The 20,923-nt window shown below is 35.5% G+C and overlaps 2 protein-coding genes and 1 long non-coding RNA gene across 3 annotated transcripts; all 3 read right to left on the reverse strand.

Moving 5' to 3' along the window:
• Positions 1–5,949: 5,949 nt before the first annotated feature.
• LOC118438833 lies at positions 5,950–7,257 on the reverse strand. The gene is made up of 3 exons (XM_035859615.1): positions 7,217–7,257; positions 6,990–7,160; positions 5,950–6,705 (listed from the first exon to the last, which is right to left on the reverse strand). The coding sequence occupies exons 1-3, from the start codon at positions 7,255–7,257 to the stop codon at positions 6,546–6,548; spliced, it is 372 nt and encodes a 123-aa protein (XP_035715508.1). The 3' UTR covers positions 5,950–6,545.
• LOC118438880 lies at positions 7,257–8,243 on the reverse strand. The gene is made up of 3 exons (XR_004837105.1): positions 8,110–8,243; positions 7,469–7,724; positions 7,257–7,360 (listed from the first exon to the last, which is right to left on the reverse strand). It is a non-coding gene; the product is annotated as an uncharacterized LOC118438880 (long non-coding RNA).
• Positions 8,244–14,198: 5,955 nt separating this feature from the next.
• LOC118438834 (sortilin-related receptor-like) lies at positions 14,199–16,428 on the reverse strand. Its single transcript, XM_035859616.1, has 4 exons — positions 16,410–16,428; positions 15,805–16,175; positions 15,123–15,417; positions 14,199–14,414 (listed from the first exon to the last, which is right to left on the reverse strand). The coding sequence occupies exons 1-4, from the start codon at positions 16,426–16,428 to the stop codon at positions 14,224–14,226; spliced, it is 876 nt and encodes a 291-aa protein (XP_035715509.1). The 3' UTR covers positions 14,199–14,223.
• Positions 16,429–20,923: the final 4,495 nt, after the last annotated feature.

The raw sequence follows: 20,923 nt of genomic DNA on the forward strand, positions 1-20,923 counted from the left end.
GTTCGCAATTTACCCGTGGAATTATCTTTCCTTATAATCAGTAAACATGCTGTGGTCTGTATAAAAACTAGAACATTTTGTACAATTGTTCTAAAAGTACTACGAGTTTAAATAATTTGTAATGAAACCTCTAAATCTCATTAAACTGACACGCATTTATTCGTGAAATTCAAATAATTTGTACTGGACTTGGTAAATGCATGGAAATCCAAATAAGAGTGAATCTTTATTAATCTTCATCAAAACTAGAACATTTTGTGTAGTGGTTATAAATTCATAGGATTTTCTATAATTTGACGTGAAACCATCCCATCTCAGGAAAATCTGTTGAAGGACATTAAAGCGATTTGTTTCGAAATTTTCTAATTTACAAGAAAATCCTTTTGATGCCTTGCAAAAATGTCTATGAATTCCATAAGATTCTGTATTTACACCCGAAATTATTTAAGCTCGTTTGATTCTGAGAATCATTATTGTAAATGCATACAAGTAAAAATTTGAGTAAATCTGATTTAATCTGAACAGTGGAACATTTTTTGTATTTTCTAAAAATCATACAAGTTTAAATAATTCGGGAGGAATCGTATCATACGATTCCTAAAATGTTTGGAAATGTTATACGATTCGTATGACATTTCCAAACATTTTTGCCTGTAATTTAAGCAATCTGCTTATAAATTGGCATAAAAACAGAAATATCAACTAATCTCATCAAATCCGTATGATCAAATCTGTTTTAATCTGCCTAAAAACTGAAACATTTTGTATGTTTCTAAGAATCATACGAATTTCAAAAATTTGGCGTGACTCAACCTAATTTCATGAAACTCATACACATTTGGGCAGTACATTCAAACAATTTTCAAATTCATGGAAACATCTAATCCGTTCATATTTTTAATTCCATGCATTTGCAAATTCCAACACAAACTATTTTTCTGGCATGCAAAAGTGTGCGTAATGTGTTGAAGTTTCTAAATTAGGAGGTTTTACGCCCAATTATTTAAACACATAAGAAACTTAGAACTTGTGCGTAAAATTCTTGTGTGTAAATTACATGAGATTCGCTGGATTCACTTTACCCCACATAATGGTAAATCGTATGATTTTTAAAAAATTAGTGCAAAATATTCTAGTCCTCATACAGACTAAATTAGATGCACTCATATTTGTACTTCCATGCATTTGAAATTTCGATGCAAATCCTTTTAACTCTTTGCAAAAATTTGTGTAAGTTCCATGAGTTTATATGGATTCAGGCTAAATTATTAAAAAAGTATGTTTTATACAACTATTTTACAAAGTGTTCTAATTTTTATACAGATTAGATAATATTCATTGATATTTAAACTTTTATACATTTACCAATTTACAAGCTAATCGTTTGATTGCCTTAAAACTAAAATGTTTGTAAGTTTCATGAGATTTAGTGGTCTCACCACATTCAAACTTTGGATGGACCACCCACATTGCTTATTACGTGATTTATTAATCATTATCAGGCAGAGTAACAACCATAGATTGTGTGCACAGAAAAAAGTTAATTCTACCTGTTGCTCCTACCCGGATAGCAGAAGGTGGTTTGTCGTGGGTGGTGGGTAAGAGAGAGAAATCGTTCGTGGTGGGTAGTGGGTCGTTCGTCGTGGGTCGGAAGTGGGGCGTGGGGCGTGGGGGGTTGCCCGTGGGTGGTGGGGGGTGGCAGGTAGAGGGTGGGGGTACGGAGACTGCGCCTGACAAGCCGGAAACGGATCCATAATTCCTTAATCCGAATTTAGTCATGCTATCTCTACTTATGTATAACTTCATTACCAAAATCGTAACGCATATGACTCTACAAATTGTGTTAATTTTATGTGCAGTGTGAAGGAATTACTTTTTCGCAGCCTATATTTCACATGACGCAATCTAAATGTGACAGTCATACAGCATTTATATGGCATATTGCAGAGAAGAAAAGACATATCTAATTAAAGTATCAGGAAGGCATACATAAGTATCAGATTTATTTACCTGCATATATAAGTTTACTGAATCTGGGATCTCGCTTATGTACATATGTAGTTCGGATTATGAATTAAAGCAGAAGCATCTCGCTAATGCAAATAATGTTTTGCCTGCTTGGTCCACAAAAAGTACGAAACCCATGTATTACATTCATTACATGCATGCATACATAATATGTAATGTAATGTGTACACGAGTTCTTAACATTACGTACGTAAGTGTCAAGTTTACGTCACTGCCGTTTTTTAAACCTATCATTGCAAAAGTTGGTGGCACACACGCGAGGATTAGATTGGGTGTAAAGGAACCTTAGGAAAGACGGGTACATATTTTCACAAGTTTTGACGTACACCGTCCAAACGTGGTTACATAGATAAGTAACTAACTAAAATAACTAAATAAATAACCAAGTTTAATTTATATGCCAAATTTGTGTAACTTTCACCAACTTTACGAAGTAATTTCAACCAGACAACTATTCTTCCGATATATTTACATATAAGTTATCATTTGCATATGTTCAAATCAATGCTTGCCTACACCTTCCTTTTATAACCCATTTCGACATTTATTGACGCCTACGTGTGAATCAAAGCGTTGATACAGATTTACCAGTAATTTTAACTAAATGTAATCTTTACCATGTGTGAATATTTTATCGGCGCGTGGCATTAATTGACTTTAAACATAACAGATTTATTAACTGATTAACACGGGCTTGCCCGAATACACATATGGGACAATTACAATCATTCGTGGTCAAACATGAAAGATAATGATGTGAAGTGTATACTTTAATGAAGAAATCACGCACGTCGTCAGTGTATACATCGCTAGTGCTCCTCATGAATCCGTCTTAGATTTATACTCCACTATGATGGATTCTGACTAAAACTCCAGATTTGCAAATTGTCCAAAAATCGGACAGACGGAATCGTGGTCGTGACGACTGAGGAACACTTTATGAATGAATATTTTACAGCTTTTATTTTTTTACTCGGTTCTGGTATGTGGCCAGGGTAATCCAGTGTCACTTTTTTCGGAAAGTGTAGTGCCCGGCGTACCCTAAAGATATGAGGATCCAACGGGTACCCTGAAAGTCACAGAGCTCACACTCCTAAACGATGTGTGAGGCAAAAATGATAAGAGACAAAATAGTTAGAGAATTCCATTTCCCACTGCGCATTTATTTGAATTTTTAAAATTTTTAGTATAAATATACAATTAAATTAAAGATAATATGCAAAACTCCTATCCCCCCCTCTCTGATATTGTTACCTATGTAATACATAACTCGCGTTACATAATTTATGAAAAGCCCCTCACAGAATAATCCTACAAAAAGGAATTCTACAAGGCAAAACAATCGTGTTCTACTAAAATAGAAAATATCTGCTACTTACTACATATACCTATATTGCTTATGTTGTGACTCGAAAGATAGTAAAACAACCTAATTAAACTAGATACGTTATACTATAACCTATAACTTTAACCCACCTTCATTACCAGGTTGCAGACCGGGCAAACTATACGATTCTCTCTCGTCATGTATTCCACCCAATTTTTGCCCTTATTAATTCGCCACTTCAAATTTGCCCGGCTAGGACGATTCCTTCCTTTCGAATGGGACGCAAACGAAGGAAAACTTTGCCTTTGTAAATCCCAGAGGAGAGTCCGCCTCTCCCAAATCCAATCCGTTGTGGCCTTGGCGTACTTTCTCATCTTGCTGGGTCACTTTTTCCTGGGCCCCTTTCTTAAACGCCTACAAGCCATTCCATTTCTCATCTGTTACACAATCTTGCTCTCTGGCGGATGGAATGTGGGGCTAAATATTGCTCCGATACAAACGATCAATTCCATTATAACGTTTGAAAATGAGTTTCTTGCAGGTTGGTTAAGTAAATTCGATCTTAACATAATTAGCCATGTTATTCTATTTTATATAACATTAGTCCATTCTCCGTCTGTCTGTCTGCAACGTATCCCTTCCTACCGCCAACCGCCAATACAATAGTTACTACCGCTTACCGCATACTTTGTAAGCCGTATATTTATATGGACGCCGTAATCCACAAGTCCACTGGGTGTACAGTAAATTTTACGCATGTTTAACAAGAGATAATCGTGTACCCGTGTTGTACACGGGTAAATTCTCTAGTTTTGATATATTTGGTGCCCGTTTTTAAATAAGTCTACGTAGCATCACTAATTTTTTTTCGACTAGTTAACAAATTTCTAATTTTAGACAAGTCCAGTATCAAAAAGTCCATTGAGGTCAAAATCATCTCCATGTTTCTGTACGTGTCATCCTTCACGGTGGTCGCCGTTCCTGCCGCCGTCTCCCTTCTCCTCACCTTCGACCCATGCATGCCCCCCTTCCTCCTCTCAATGTCGGACAACTGCAAGGACATCTCTGGACCGAAAGTACTCCTCATCTTGTTCGAGGCGTGGATGGCTCTCCATATGTTCTGCTCCGGCACGACGTGGATCTTTTACATCCTCTCTGTCGGAATTGTCACCATTCTCAACTACTTCCAGCTTTTGGAAAGGTTATAAATACACCTTTTTAACACAGTAGCGCCTGGTTTAAATAGTAAGCTCACATCAGCTCGGTTCACAAGTGGATTTAAACTTACCCGTTGGTGAAAAAATGTACCCTAAATCAATCTTATATCAATCCTCACTAAATTGAAATAGTTAACTTTAGCATGTAACAATTGGCATCCTAATTAGCTAAAGTGTATCAGGTATTAATATGGTTGCTCACCTCATTTGCATAAATTCGATTGCTCGCATTATCTGCATCACATGTCGAATCTCTAAATTCTGTCTGTCGCACAAGCATCCAAATATGCAAATGAGGTGACCACCACTAACAAATAATTCAATCACCCTTTCATTTCTATTGCAGGCGAATTGGAAAATCTCAAACCATTTCGGAACACCTAGCCTGCATAAAATTCTACCGGTGTATTCAAATCTTGGAAAAATTTTTGAATGGATTCCTCACTGTGCGCATAGTGCCAACCATGATATGCTGCACACCCATGCTGCAAATCATCTGTCAATACGTGTGCGTCAAACTGCATGGGGACATCCCAATGCCCGGATTTCTCATCTTTCCCCTCATTCTGCTCGACACCGGGATATTCAACGTTTGCGTATTCACCTTGGCTTCCTGGGTCAATTCCACGTCGACCAAAACGCTTCACCTGCAGGTCCGAAATACAACCCAATTTGGCGGGAAGAGGTCCCTCTTGGCGCGAGAGGTAAAGGCCTGTGGCGTACTAAAGATCAAATTCGGCTCTAACTTTATCGATAATGGGACCCCACTAGTAATTCAGGACTTCTGTCTGAATCAAACTCTAAATCTGCTGCTGATTAGTTCGGGTAAGGTAGTAAAGAGAGCAGCGTAGGGAAAACCCCGGGGGATTCACATCCGATACCTTGGGCTATTGAGATAGTCGGGGTTTTTGAGACAACATGTGCCTATATACTGTATACCGTATTAAGCTCTATAAGCAAATATATTTTTCAGTAGCTTTAGTAAAACTAAGATTTTTAGAAAGATCGACCCATAGTTATATCTGCTTTAATGCTCTAGGTACATAAAGTCCAAGCAAAAATACATTTTTGAGAGGATGCAGATAATCTTATTACGGTCATGAAAGTTAAGAAATATATTTGAAATGAGTACACAATAGATTTAGGCACATGCTACATACATAGCTTATATCATAATTCCAATTGTTTACTACAAATTTACTACATTTTCAAGTTTGTTTAAGCCAAAGTGTTCCACCCTTGAACCACGTTTAAAATTAATATTTAACTTAATTCAAATGACGACGTATAGCAGTTCAAATTTTTGTTTGCATAGCAATTCTAAATACTAGAACTTGTTTTAACAGTCAGACATTTTACAAATATAAAGTCGCTTGTGCAACACATTTCTACGGACAGAAAGATGTCTAAAAGTCAAGTGTTTGCTGCTTCTCTAAAAACCGTCGCTCTCTTGCCAATCATACAACAATGTACCGATGAATTACATATTTATTAGAGCCACAATATGGCCCCGCTTTGAAGGTTTTGTTCTTGTAAATTCACGCTTAAATTGTCCTATAAATTAAAATTTATAAAGTATTATATTTTATAAAGTTACAAACTTGGCCCTAAACTTGAGCAACCACTTAATACAAGAATAATTAAATACATTAGAAGGAATTACAATTCCACTATTCCTTTTCAAATTAACAATATTTCAGTTTAATCAAATTCGTTTGGATCACAAACAATTTAACAAAGAAGTAAAATCGCCCACTTTTAATCCTAATTGCCAAATGGAACAGAGACAACAGCTCATATCAGACGCGTCTCACTACTACCAAGTAAAAAATGTGATTAAAACCATGACAATTAACGCTCATCGCTTTATGCTCGGAATAGTGAACATTTTAAACTTATCTACCATTATCGTATGCATTCACATCTCAAACAATGTTGTTGTGTTTAAGCGAATCCAATCTGACGTTGGTGATTTATAGCCGGCTCCATCCGTCAGAGCCAGGGCGGTAAAATATGTCCTTCCTTTCTTGAATCTGGACTTGGGGAAATAATACCGTCACATTGGCAGAAAGTTTCAATTTTTGAGCCTCGTCGTATGACATACTCTCCGACAACAGCACGTAGTATTGTAACCTATTTTAAAGTACACGTGTAAGTCAAACAAATGGAATACATAACCGTTAAATATGGACAACATGTGTTTTTCTAACAAGGGAAACTACCGACTAGGTGTCAAACGAGTTAAGGGTCGACACCAATTCCAACATGTGCACAAACAATTATCTCTCCGGTGAAGTTAAACCACGGGAATTCCTTCACTTCACAGCAGGAGTCACACCATGTACATATTTTGGTATTGTTGTCGACCCTTAAATCGTTTTACACACCGATAGTATCCCTTGTATGCACGTACTTACCTTCCCCATCGCAAAACTTGAGGTGGTAATTTCGTAAAAGAAAATCCAATCACAACCGAGGTCTTCGTATTTCCCAGTTGCTCAATATTATCAGCAACAGGAATCTCTCCACCATGATACTCAATTACGTCCGAGTAGATAGCTTCTTCATTCGAGGTTTTAATTTTTACCCTGCCAAGGAAAACGTCAAGGTACAAACAGTTTCTTTATAAGGTTAGGCATAATACAATATGATAAAAAATAAAAAATTACTCGTAGGCAGCGCCATACTCACTACGTAGATGAGTAAACAGGTCGCGTTTATTCCCGCCAGTAACCGAAATATTAATCCAGGGTTGGACTTCTTCTTTCCCCGTTTCACGATACGATACCTATTGTTTCAAACGAAATTTATTTGTCAGCAATATAATGAAATCATCTCCGAAATTACATATCCTGGAAGAATGTCAATGATTCCACCGTAATTTATTACTACTCACTAAGTAATCCAGAGGTCCTTTATCAATCACACACGGGGCGTCCCAATTCAGTAAATATCTCATTTGCTCGGAAGGATCTCTATTCACGCTTATTTCGGAGGTTCGGAGGGATTAGCTCCGGTAACAATGGAAATGGGGTTACCTTATGGGTCGCCTCGTTGCCCGGTGTGTGCATCGTATTGGTACACGTCCACATAATATTCTGTGCAGGACTCCAGGTCAGCCAGCTCGTACCATAAACCAGTGGCAGGTTTCTCTGATATTCAACAACAAACAGTGAGCACGGAGTCTTAATGCGACTAAAGTTTTTCGTACATTTTAATATATTTCAAGAACCACCTAATGGATTATGAAGTATTTTCAAATGTCCGAAAAAAAAACTCCAGGAGCCCAAAGATTATCCGAGCTCGTTGTATACAAGGAGAAGAATGGACAAAATACTTGAAAGTAAAATACGCCTCAATTGCCCAAGGTTGCATTTAAAGTTAATTGGGAAACAAATTCTAATTTTAAAATGCGATCTCACTTTCCCAAACAAATGGTTAGACCAAAACCACTTAATAACAAATTTTAGAATACTGCATATTACCCATCCCTGCGTGATGGCTCTTTTCTCTAAAAGGTTAAATCGTTTTACTCACCGACCGGAACTTCCTGATCTTTGATATATTTCCAAAACAGCACTTTGAAATCACTCTTGTTTTTTTGATATTCCCATTCGATTTTAACGGAGGTTGGTCCCGTTAAGTTCACCGTTATTCCAGTCACAGGAGCAGCTCTTTTTCCTGAAAGTGGGAAACATTAACCTTTAAAAATTGTTGCCGATAAAGTTTGTCGTGTCGAAATCTGAGTATACACGCCAACAACTTTGCATTGTAAATAGTTAGGGTAACTATGAAAAAAAACATACCAGTAGTTACAACCGTATGAGTGTGCGGCCTCGCTGAAATTCCGTTCGTGATGAAGGTAACGGTAATGTTGTAAGAAGTCCCAGGAGTTAAATCAGACATTATGAACTCATAGTTGCCTTCAGTTTCAACTGTTTAGGAACACATACATAAAAAATATTGAAGTCCCAGTTTAGCTCTCCTGGAGAGAACATTAACTCTCTTCGGGTCTCATTCATTCTCTTGACCAGCTAATCTCGTCTGTAAAATCGAGATATCTCGTCTGTAAAATCGAGATAACTAAACTCATTCAAACTTGAATGAATAACTCCTCTGTAAAATCGAGTCACGACAAAAATTTTTAGTTCTGTCCAAATGCGAAAAAGTGACAATTTTCCCCAAACACGGACATCTTCAAATAGCAAAAGGTCCAGATCTCATACGCGTTTAAACTCCTCCATTGAATCTACTCCCTCACCACAACCACAAACCGTAAAAAAGTCTAAAACTCACTCAGTAAAATCACCAGAGCTTAGTGATAAAAATGCAAAAATGGGTGACGATGACCTTAAAGCTTACATCTTGAAAGTCGTTACCGACAGTGAGACAAAAGTTCTTAGTCGACTTCACAACCTGGAAACAATAACTGTCCCTCTAAGTGACAATTTAAAACAGTTAACAACAAAAGTTGACAAGTTGCAAAACGCGGACCGACGGAAAAATGTTGTGATTAACGGTCTGGTAGAGAAAAATGGTAAAAAGTGGTCAGATCGTGATAATCACATAACAGAGCTAGCTAAGAAACTGGGACTGCCACACATTGATTATGACCACTGTTTCCGAATGAGAATTTTCAGTGAAGAAGCTACCAGACCTCGACCCTTGCTGCTAAAACTAGTGAGACAACGCGACGCCTTGCAACTCCTATCTCTGAGGACCAAGCTACATAGTTCCAACATCTTTATCGATGAAGATATGACCACAGAGGAAATAGAGACAAAGTTTCATCTGCGAAAATTTGCCAGAGATATGAAAAAGGACAAACCGGACCTGTTATTTCGGATAACGAAAAAATCTCTCAAGATTACGGTGGGAGGAACTACAAAATGGTACACAGTCAACGAAGCAAACCAAGTCGTGGAAAATGACGATACAATGACCTGACGATACGGCCGGCCCCTACAATCTTTACAACAATCAAGAATCATTAATTTTAGGATACTTTCGTGGAACATAGAGGGTATAAAATCAAAAAATATCTTATTTTATAATGAATTAGTCGAATTTGACCCAATGATCTTCTTCCTTTGTGAAACATGGCATGACAACGAATACATATTGCATAGTAAAATAACAGATAAATACACAATTTTTGATACAAAAGCCATAAAAACAAAAGCCAAAGGAAGGGGGTCAATGGGTTATTATATTGGGATAAGAAACAATAGAGCTAGTTTTACCAAAGTAATAGTATGGACAAACGAGTATAGCATTATAGAAATAAACGATAATTTTAGGAAATTATTTATTATATTTAGTTATTTACCTCCAAACAGTAATGTAGACATTGAGGAAATTATTCAGGCAGTAGATCCAGTACAAAATTCTTGCATTTATATGGGAGATTTCAATTCAAGGATAGGTAATCACACATTCGAGCACAATGATATGCATATTTCGAGACACTCCAAGGACACATTCGTCAATAGTCGTGGAACCAAGTTGATTGATATTATAGAAGGAAATAACCTCTGCGTACTAAATGGTAATAATGAGCATGATATAGGAGGGGAGTTTACTTTTGTAAATAAGAATGGTTCAAGTGTTGTAGATTTGTGTCTCATTTCATCCTTGATTGAAGAGAGGAAGGAATTCAAAGTCTTGACGAGCGATCAATCTTATCATTTCCCTATTATGTTGACTCTAAATGCAAAACCATTTCATGAAAAACTCACAAAAGTTCTCAGGGTTGAATGGGACAAAAATAAAACTAACAAATACCAACAAGACCTGGACAATTTCCTAAAATCTCATGACCTAACCCAAATAAAAATTGACACATTTCAACAGTGCATGCTACAAGGAATTGATAGTGGAAATATGCTTAAACAACGTAACTTAGGACGTAAGAATATTACATTTGGGCCACGGTGGTTTGACCAAAAGTGCTTAAATGGAAAGAAACTTTTTAATTCCAGCTTACGTAAATTTCGTAATGCCAAATCTGACTCTGAAAGACTAGAATCTAAAACAATTTTTCTACAGACTAAGAGATCGTACGAGAATCTAAAGAAAGCAAAGAAACTTAAATTTTTTAGTTCGATTCAGAATGCACTTTGCAATGCTAAAAACTCGTCAGATTTCTGGAAGGCCCTGAACTATTACAGGTCAACACGTACTTGTAACAGTGATACAGAAGTTACGCCAGAACAATTTTATGAATATTTCTCTAAAGTTTTTGACTCGATTGAACAGAGAGGAGTGGATTCAAAAGAAACAAATATTTTTAATAATGACCTGGACGCTGACTTTACTCTTGACGAGCTAAATGTTGTAATTAAAAAGTTAAGTACGGGGAAAGCACCTGGCCCAAACGGTATACCAAACGAGGCATGGAAAGGACTAAATGACATGCAAAGATTAATATTACTTGATAGCATAAACTTGACGTGGAACGGACAACTTATCCCAGCAGGTTGGGCAGAAATCACAATTGCACCAATATATAAAAAGGGTGAGAAGTCTGATCCAAAAAACTACAGACCTATCTCTCTAGTAAATACCGGACTCAAACTCTATACAATGCTTTTAACTAACAGACTAAATATTTGGTGTGACAATAATAATAAAATTTCGGAATTTCAAGCAGCATATAGAAAAGGAATGGGCTGTGAGGATCACATTTTTATGCTAAATTCAATTTTACAACATTCTATAAGAAATAATCGGGGAAAGTTATATGCTTTACTCGTTGACCTAAGCGCAGCCTTTGACCGAATCAGTCATGGACAATTGTGGGACAAGCTAAAATTGGCGGGTATGAGTGACAAAATGCTAAACACTATTAAAGACATTTATTCGAAAGCAAAGGCTAAAGTACGAACCTGTGATGGAGAAAGCAAATTCTTTCCCTTCAAAAGAGCTGTACTTCAAGGCGAAACTTTGAGTCCAAAACTCTACACGTTACATACAAATGACCTGTTTGAAATAATGCATAACAGTCAGGAAATTTGCACAATAAATATCGGAACAACTGAAATTCACTTGTTATGCTATGCAGATGATATTATTTTACTTTCAACGCAATTGATTTGCAACAAAAAATAAATATTTCGAGAGATTATTTAATTGGGAATGACATGCAAATCAATTTAACAAAGACTAATTACATGATTTTTCGTAATGGTAAGGCAAAGAAACTTGAACCATTACTATTTTGGGGTGACGATAAGATTGAGCGTGCAGAATCATATAAGTATTTAGGAGTAGAATTTAAGAGCAATATGAATTATGGACAAATTTGTGACTACTTTCTCTTAAAAGCCAAACAAGCTGAAAATCAGCTTTTTGGGTTTTTGGTTTTTTAAGGCAAATATTACAACACTTGATACCAGATTAAAACTTTTTGACTCACTAACCAAATCTGTTCTTCTATATTGTTCTCATATATGGGGTTTGGGCACTTTAGATAAATTGATAATGTTCCAAGCTAAATTTCTCAGGAAGTTATTTTACCTGCCAAATCATACGCCGTTGTGGTTCTTACGACTTGAGACAAATTGTTACCCAATACAATTATGCGTAATTAAAAATGCAATGAATTTTGTACTGAAAATACTTCGACGTTCAGAAAATAGTGCTATGCGACAAGTTCTCCATAATTTAATTAAAACTAGTACATATACAAAGCGTAAAATGAAATATAATTGGTATCGAGATTTAAACGATTTTCTTAAAAAATACGAATGTGATGGTCTATTTATCTTTGACCCAATAAATGTAAATGCAGAAGCGATTAGCACTTTAAAGTTTAATATTAACAAAATAGTTGAAATGATTCGTAATAAAATTGTGGAGGAGGATGTAATTAGAATGCAATCCTCAAACTCACTATCTCATTTCAAATATATCAAATCACATGTTAAAGTTGAAGGATTTCTAAATGAAAATATGAACTGGAATTTAGTCAAATTGGGAATGTAATTGCGAACTATGTATCCTAGATTTTCGATAAAAAACAAAACAGTTATACTTAACGGAATTAATGTTATTTACAAAAATGAAGCCAACACAATATGCAATTTATGTAAATCTGCGATAGAAGATATGTATCACTTTATGTGTATTTGCCCAAATTATAATCTAATGATTAGATTCTAATCCGTAAAATTCTTAGTAATAAGCTCGCTCAATCCGTCCCAACAAACAAGAAAGATTTTGTAACTTTTGTATCAGATTTAAATGAGACAAAGTTACAATATATTAGTCATTACTTAAAACAAGCCAACGAAATACGAGAGATCCATCAAAATATAGTGTAATTATGGGACATTTAGTTTAAATTATCATAAGTATACATTTATATATAACTTACTTTATTATTAATATAATCATTAGTAAATATTAAAATGATTTTATATGACTGTAAAGGCCGTGGCCACATCAATCGAGATTAATAAATACCTACCTACCTACCTACATAAAAAATATTTATTAAAGTTGTGCATTGGTTCCTCTTTGCTTCTAAAGTGTGTCAACACTTCTTCCATCCTAAATTATATGCCACGCGTGGTACATTCGTATGACTTTACACACACTCTGCATCCTATACGTACGAACGAAAATGCACATTCAAACTTTCAGGGCGTGGTTGGCTACATATCTTAAAAATTATTCAGTACATTTTAACAATTTTTGCCGTATTTTGTAGACGAATTAAGTACAGATATTTCATGATAAGTGGTAAAGCTCTCAAAATATAATTATCCAATTACTGATTTATTTACCTGACAATGATTCTATATAGAAACTTTTATCCAACACATGTTGATATTCGTTTAAGAATATTTGTATCCGCTGAAGGTTCGCGCATAGTCCAAAGGTAGTCCAACTAATCGAAATTTGGCGATCAGATATATCTATGGGTTGGTTGAAAGCCGTACATCAATACTTGTGTACATCGAGAAAAATTTGGCAACAATTGTACCCAATTTACCATCCGAACGTGGCTCAACCATAAACTTTCACACCCGAACCATAATATAAGTCGCATTGCGAGACGCCTTGCTTAAATCCTTCCCAAAGGGGTTAAATATCCTTGTTTTTACCTAATAGGACCAAGGCAGGAATAAAAATATCAGTTACGCAGGCTTCAACTACAACTTCCTTCGAGCTATGATGGATTTTTTAATTAGACTCTTTTTTTAGTTGTTTTCAGATTTTGTGAACTAAATTTCTACCAGGTGTGGTTATATCTATAAAATTTTGATTTTTTAAACTTTCCCATTCATTCAAAGTTTCCAAAACCGTTTAAAATTCTGAAATCCTTCAAAAACTCACCGAACGATAGTAATTTAATTTGAGTTTTATGTGTATTTAGAAAGAAGGGTCTAATTAAAAAAATCTACCATAATATCCGCCTGAAAGTTTGATTCTTTTTCAGAATTACAGGGTGAGAAGTTGCTTTTCGTACAGTAGGTAACTTTCCATAGTGTCTACCTCGAGTTTTACATAACCCATCTTTTAAATTTGTGCAACTGATCAAAGTCAATGCTTTATAATAAAGTTTTTTTCCCTTTCCATATCAACATAGGATTTTTCTATGGATTACTTACCCAGAAGGTTATGTTTGTAAAATCTGCAGGGATCTCAATATCTACCCAATTCACGCCATGTTTCAAAATAATCACCACCCCACACGAAATCGTTCCAAATTAATGGATCGCTGTAAACTTGGAACTCTTTAGAATATCCGTTTGCGTAGGCTGGTCGTGCCCAGGATACATTTACGCGATTATAACGTATCTGAGAAACTTGCACTCGGAGTGGCACACCAGGTTCTGTAAGATTTCAAACACAGTTAGCAAAATTAATCGAATCTCCCACAAAAACAAAAACTCAGCGTTTTAAAATTATATTCAGCTTTAAGAAAAATGAAAAATTCTAATGGCTCTTTTCCACAATTTAGAACGCCCTTACTGGTCATCAGGCGACGCCATCACCCCCACAGTAAAAAACGCAACCCAAAAAATCTCAAGATGCATTTTCTCAGGTCATCTGCCGTAGCTGTAAGCCTATGCCTTTATAAACATTGCATTCACGAACCCTCTTTATGTAGTTTGACTCCATGGCCCCATTGGCTCCAGCTACTCCCACTAAATGATAGACTCTACGTCAATAACTAAACGATAACAATTATTGTAATTTACTACTATCCTTATACGTGTATATATGCGTTGTAGTATTATGTAGATACACATATAGTACGGTGTTAATATATACGATGAGTACATTATGAGGTACGCTGACCTATACACGGTGGAGGTGAGAAACCTGGATTCGACCGACACTTCGTGAGTATCCCTAGTTAGCAATTACACTTTGCATATTTACTACCTAGTCGTAATGGTATTTAGACCCGATGCTGTAAATAATTAGATATGCAATTTATGTGCAGTATGAAATTTGTTCAATGTTACCCTTTCCACTTTGCAATAATGTTCGCATGTTTTAATATAATGGACATTTAATAATGCTAAGCTGCATACCTGATTGAGTTGTTTTGAAGTAGTTGTAAACGCCGGGTGGGTATTCCTGCTTTCCAATCTTGACAAAGATTTTCACATAGTACCTCCAGAAAGGAAATATTTCTATGCCGTCTTTTCCATTCCTCATTTCGTAGTGCGTCTGGTTCGTCCAAATTGTTGTGTTCAAACAGGAGTTGGAGGCTTTGTCACAAAGGCTGGGTTTAAAATATGCCAGTGGCTCGGTCATATCTATCCACCAACGCAATTGAATGACCTCATAATCCATATCATCCAGTATAACTTCTATTGTCGACACCTGAAATTGATTTATAAATATGATCAATATACATATGTTACTCACTAATTTGTAAATAAACTAAATCTACTAAGTTTATGCTGGCAAATAAGATATAATTCCCCCTTACAATATGTGGTAATGTACAATCAAATGCACCCTTAAGATATTTATTTTTCTGATATTTAGAGTTCCTTGAGATATCTTCTGTTACGAATGGCCGATTTCATTGCGAAAAATTGGAACTACTTTATTTTGTGTATTCTTATATGCTTATAAGTATTTTTTATTGTTTCCCCACCTCTCCCCAAGCCACCTACTTGTTTTTATTTACATATATCAACCCAATGTCAATGGGAGGTGGTAAACTTCATGGTGCCTGAGTGTATAAAATTAATAATAAATTACCTGGCGCATGGGTAGAAGATGATTCGTACAGTTTGATTCATCCCTTCCATCCCAGCAGTCCTTTAGCTTATCGCAAAGTCGAAACGCTGGCTTGCAAAGACCGTCGCAAAAGAACTGCCCGTAGTCACAATTGCCAATAACTGGAGGACTTTTGGAGGTTGGGCAGTCGAACTCGTCCTCTCCGCCGGGGCAATCCTTCACCATGTCACACCGGGAATTCAATGGGCGACAGATTTTCGATAACCCACACTTCATGGCGTCCCCGTCACAACGTGTATCAGGTTCTTGGCTGCACAACCACAACGATTCGTCCGATTCGTCAAGACAGTCAAAGTAGCCGTCGCAACGCGAAGTGTCATTGAAGCATTCACCTAAAATTAATCAAATAAATTACTCCGTTCTCATTAATATTTTTTTTCTTGATATGTATGTAGGGTTGCCAATTTATCATCGTCCTTCTTGACTTTCTTGACAGAAGAACGTGATTTTCATATGTAAATATATAAAGTGAATATCCCCAAAATGCTAGAAATCACTGTTTATCTCCTAAAAACTCTCAATCTCTGCATAACGCAAGGATAAGAGTTTTACAGAAATTAACTTACAAAAATCAGTCAGATACATTTCGAAACCCTTGTACATATTTAAAGTATGTCTAATGACATTGCATACAATTTTGACGAATTTGGCTTATCCCAATACATATTCATTCTGAAGAGATTTTTCAAATATGTGTAAAAAAAGTATTAGCTCTGTGGCCTTGCGGTGAAGCAAAACTGCAATCACTTTACTTTCTTCGTCACTTACATCTTGTTTAACTCTTTTATGTGTTTTTCACCAAGGAAAGACGATGCTGATTTATTTATGTAATTGTAAAACAAAAGCATACCAAAAGTACTCCTGAAGCACAGCGTCTGTCCATGGTCGCACATTTTGACCTCCTCACTTTCGTTAACCTCTGTATATATTACATTAGAATCCCACTTCCATTCCAATTCCTCACTCCAAGCGGGTGAGTATAGAAGTGTGGACATTAGCAGAAAAGTCGCCATAATTCCCATTGCCAACTAAAAAGTAATAAATTACGACATGTATTAAAACAATCAATTTATTATTGATCAAATCGTTGAAAGACAAAAAGCACTTCTCAATTGCATATATACATATCTAAATTAGAATTTCCAATCTCGGTAATATTTAATATAAACATATTTATATATCGTCGTACTAATTCTGAAATAACATAATAGCAGTCGATGCTTAATTCCGAAATGACATATGTGCAGACTATTTACATGTTATTCTTGTGCACATATGTCATTTCGGAATTAAGCATCGACTGCACTTATGTCATTTCGGAATTAAGCATCGAGTGCACTCATGTCATTTCAGAATTAGTACGACGATATGTATGTACCATCTACATAAAGACGAATTTTTCGCCCTCCAACAATTTCGACTATCTCATAATTTCTGTAATATCTTGAACATTAATAAGTAATCGGTAATAATATTAATCTAGTGGTGGATCATGCGAGGCGCTACCACCCATAACATGCAATTTTTTCCCGAATTGTCAGATATTTAATTTGCGACCAAAACTAAAATTTTAAACTAAAATTTATCAACTGCTATATCAACTACCGTACACTTATGTTTCCCATTTGAAAATTGTTCGCTACCTCTATACCAAATTTTGTTAATGTTGTTTTGAATTCCTGGTAACAACTTGTTCTGGTTTCTTATACAAGATAATAAACTTTTAGTAACACAAGTAAATTTCTTGTTTGTGCAAAAGTTATTAAATTTAAGACGAAATTATTTAGCTCTTCATATCACATCTCTTAATAGAATAGAGTAATAAAACCTTACTTGTGGCTTTGCTGGCATTAACTGAGAAGTGGGCAGTCAATTAAATGTGTATTTTGAATATTTGGTTTCTAATATCAGTAGCAAATATTGTCCAACTCGGTGGGAAATGAAATAACAATGGTAAATACGGATCTGACCACAAGTTTGTATCCAGGGCACCCTCTTGTCATTTTCTTACTCTGATTTACCAACCCCTTAGTAAGGGACCCTTACTATTTACTATGTTGTGTCCAGAAAAAAAACGAGAGTATGTATAGCCATTCTGAGAAATGTGGTTGAATTTAATACTGGTCATGTATACGTAGCTACCAAGTGAGTGGACAGGTATGTACGTCTCTTACTTTCTCTCTTATACATCCGCATATAAGGGAATGAAGGAGTCGAACGAGTTGTATTTAACATATCGTCGTACTAATTCTGAAATAACATATGTGCACTTGATGCTAAATCCCAAAAAGATATATGTGCAGGATTTGTACATGTTGTTCTTGTGCACATATGTTATTGCGGAATTAGTAGGATGATATATATGTATTCTAACACATCTTATTTACATGGGTGAGAATTAGCTTGTGGCAGCACCAATATATATGTGGCAGTGTTTTTGCTGTTAAAAACACCTGTACAAAATTAGTGCATAAAAATGTTTTATGCGTTTAATAACACCCACCAAAAATCCGGCAAAGTGCATAAAAATAATTTAAAGGATTACCATGAAATAACGCTGCATATTTAATTCAGCAAATCATTAGAGGTTTAACGCCGTAATATTTATTCCACATAAAAATTGATTTACTGAACATCAAAGTCAAAATATCCTGGAACATTTTAAAAAGTTTCAGGAAGTGTTATTTTAGAATAATATAAAACCTAGGATACCCTGTCTCACAGTTTTCTAACCAATTAGCATTTCCGCTACAAATAATTACATGTAGTACACTCCTCACATAAATTTTACAGTCATTTGCATACATGCGTACAAACGGGTCATGTATATAAATATGTTTACACCCTCCAAAATGTGGTAATGAATCAAAACCAATAATTCTTGTTTCTAGTACATATACGACTCTTCCGCACTTAGTACTCAAATTATTATAACTCGGTACACTTTTGGTAATGAATTTTACACCGCTGTACCTACTCACTGAAATCATTACCATGGCAGAGTGCATGCATATATGCTCTCCAACACTTTCCGAAGTGTGGTATAGCAAACTAAAAGTAACCCAAATCGAAGCAAAAAGCTACAAGTTACACATTTTTATTTGTATGAATGTATATATTAATCATGCCAGACATAGTTTTATTACTACTTCCCTACCATAGAAAGGTGCAACTTGAATCATCCAAGTATCTTGAAATTACATATACTTAAAAAATAAATATATTAATATCCTATAAATCCAGTAATTAAACTTCCGCAGATACTTACAGTAAACAGCTTCTAAAATCAATACCAATATACAAATTATCAAGCAAATCCCACAGGCATAAAACCCTGTTGTGATCTTTGAACCAAAATCTTGTTCAGCAACCACATCCACATTTAAGTCCGTCCAATTTTGAAATTACAAAATTACTGAAAACATTATTAATAAAATTTTATGGTTACATATGTATGTATGTCCTTATTTGAAGGTTGATAATTTGCAGCTACATCAATAGTTTCCAAATCCAAGAATCGAATAATCTATTTTTGTTTATGCTTCTGTTTTTAAATCAGTCAAGCTGCTTAATGAATTCTATTGAAGTGGACCTGAACATTGTCATTTTTAAATTAGGACTAACCATTTTCATAAATCGATATTATATAATTTGGCATATTCATTAACATTTAAAATAAGTAACTCATTTCCAATAAATAAAATTAATGCAATAATTGAATTATTATTATTAACTACAACATGCTTTTGTAATTCCGTTATTTTCTAGTATATAACATAATCCAGAAATTCCAATACACATAAAACAAAGAAGGAAAAGCATTTTAATTTTGTCCAAGCCAATGGGTTCGCCTTCCCTAACAAGTGATACCGAATTCATCTTCTTACCCTTTGTAATAGCTTTTTGAAAATAGTTCGTGTAATTTTTTGTAGTAATTTCTTCCTTCGCCAAGAAATTATGAGCCCTCTTTAACATATCAAGAAACATAAATATTTGATAGTTCTTTTCCCAATTTTCTACAATCCCAGCTTCCGTCATGTATCCCATATATTCTTAAAATATTACCCCAAACGGCGTTCTAGGAGTTATCCAAGGTGAAACCGTTGTATCTAATTGTGCATCGTTATTCAACACTATAAAATATTTTTTAAAAACACCCAAGGAATTTTCCAGCTCCATCTGTGCCAGTTCAGCATCAATAACAGCAAAAATTTTGTGCTTCATTTGTGTCTTATTTGTGTCTCTTAATGTGTCAATCAGATTTCCATTGGACGATAACCAATGTGCATACACAAACTTATTCGTGCCCCGATCCCACAAGATTTTCTCGTTCAGTGCAATTAGCATTTTACGAAATTCAGGAGACGAATCCGCACTCTCAATTATTTGCGGAATTATAATAGTTTTCAAAGTACTGACCCAATCATTAGGTTGGTCCATATTCCCAGTTGTCCCAAAAGAAATTATCGGAATTTCCCCTGCTTGAAGTAGCTCTTCCAAGTTTTTCGGAACTTCTGGTACCCTGTTTGATGTGAAGAGGGAGAAGAATTCCCCACTAAATACATTTCCAACAAGAAACGCGTTGAAAACCCAAATTATGATTATACAATACATCATAAACACACGGAATTTCGTAATCTTAGCTTCCCCCGTCTTTACCAAAATTTGCGTGCCCTGCTGAATTAAAATGCTAATAGTCCACATCAATGGAACAAATACAAATTCCTTTGCTCGATAAATTATTAGGCTCGACAAACCTCCAAGGCACATTAGTAAGAAAACCGACAAAACATCGAAAATGTTTAGCAAAGCTTTTTCGTTCAACTCAACTGGTTGAGCGTAAATCCTATTCGTCACCTTGTTAAAATCTACGCTGTGTTTTATCCAATTCGATCTTAGAACTAATCCAGGCAGCAAAAATTCACTTTGTAATTTTTCTCCGTTGAAAATAACATTTGACATGACGTAAGCCATAATACCCTGAAGTGACCGCGTAACTGTAAAGTTTAATCTAATCATTAGTTCCGACACTGGACAGGTTGTGTGAGGTGTGTTAACCCCGCAGTGTCTCAAACTGCAA

This window comes from Folsomia candida, unplaced genomic scaffold (genome assembly GCF_002217175.1).
Source record: "Folsomia candida strain VU population unplaced genomic scaffold, ASM221717v1 Fcan01_Sc027, whole genome shotgun sequence".
Classification (NCBI taxonomy): domain Eukaryota; kingdom Metazoa; phylum Arthropoda; class Collembola; order Entomobryomorpha; family Isotomidae; genus Folsomia; species Folsomia candida.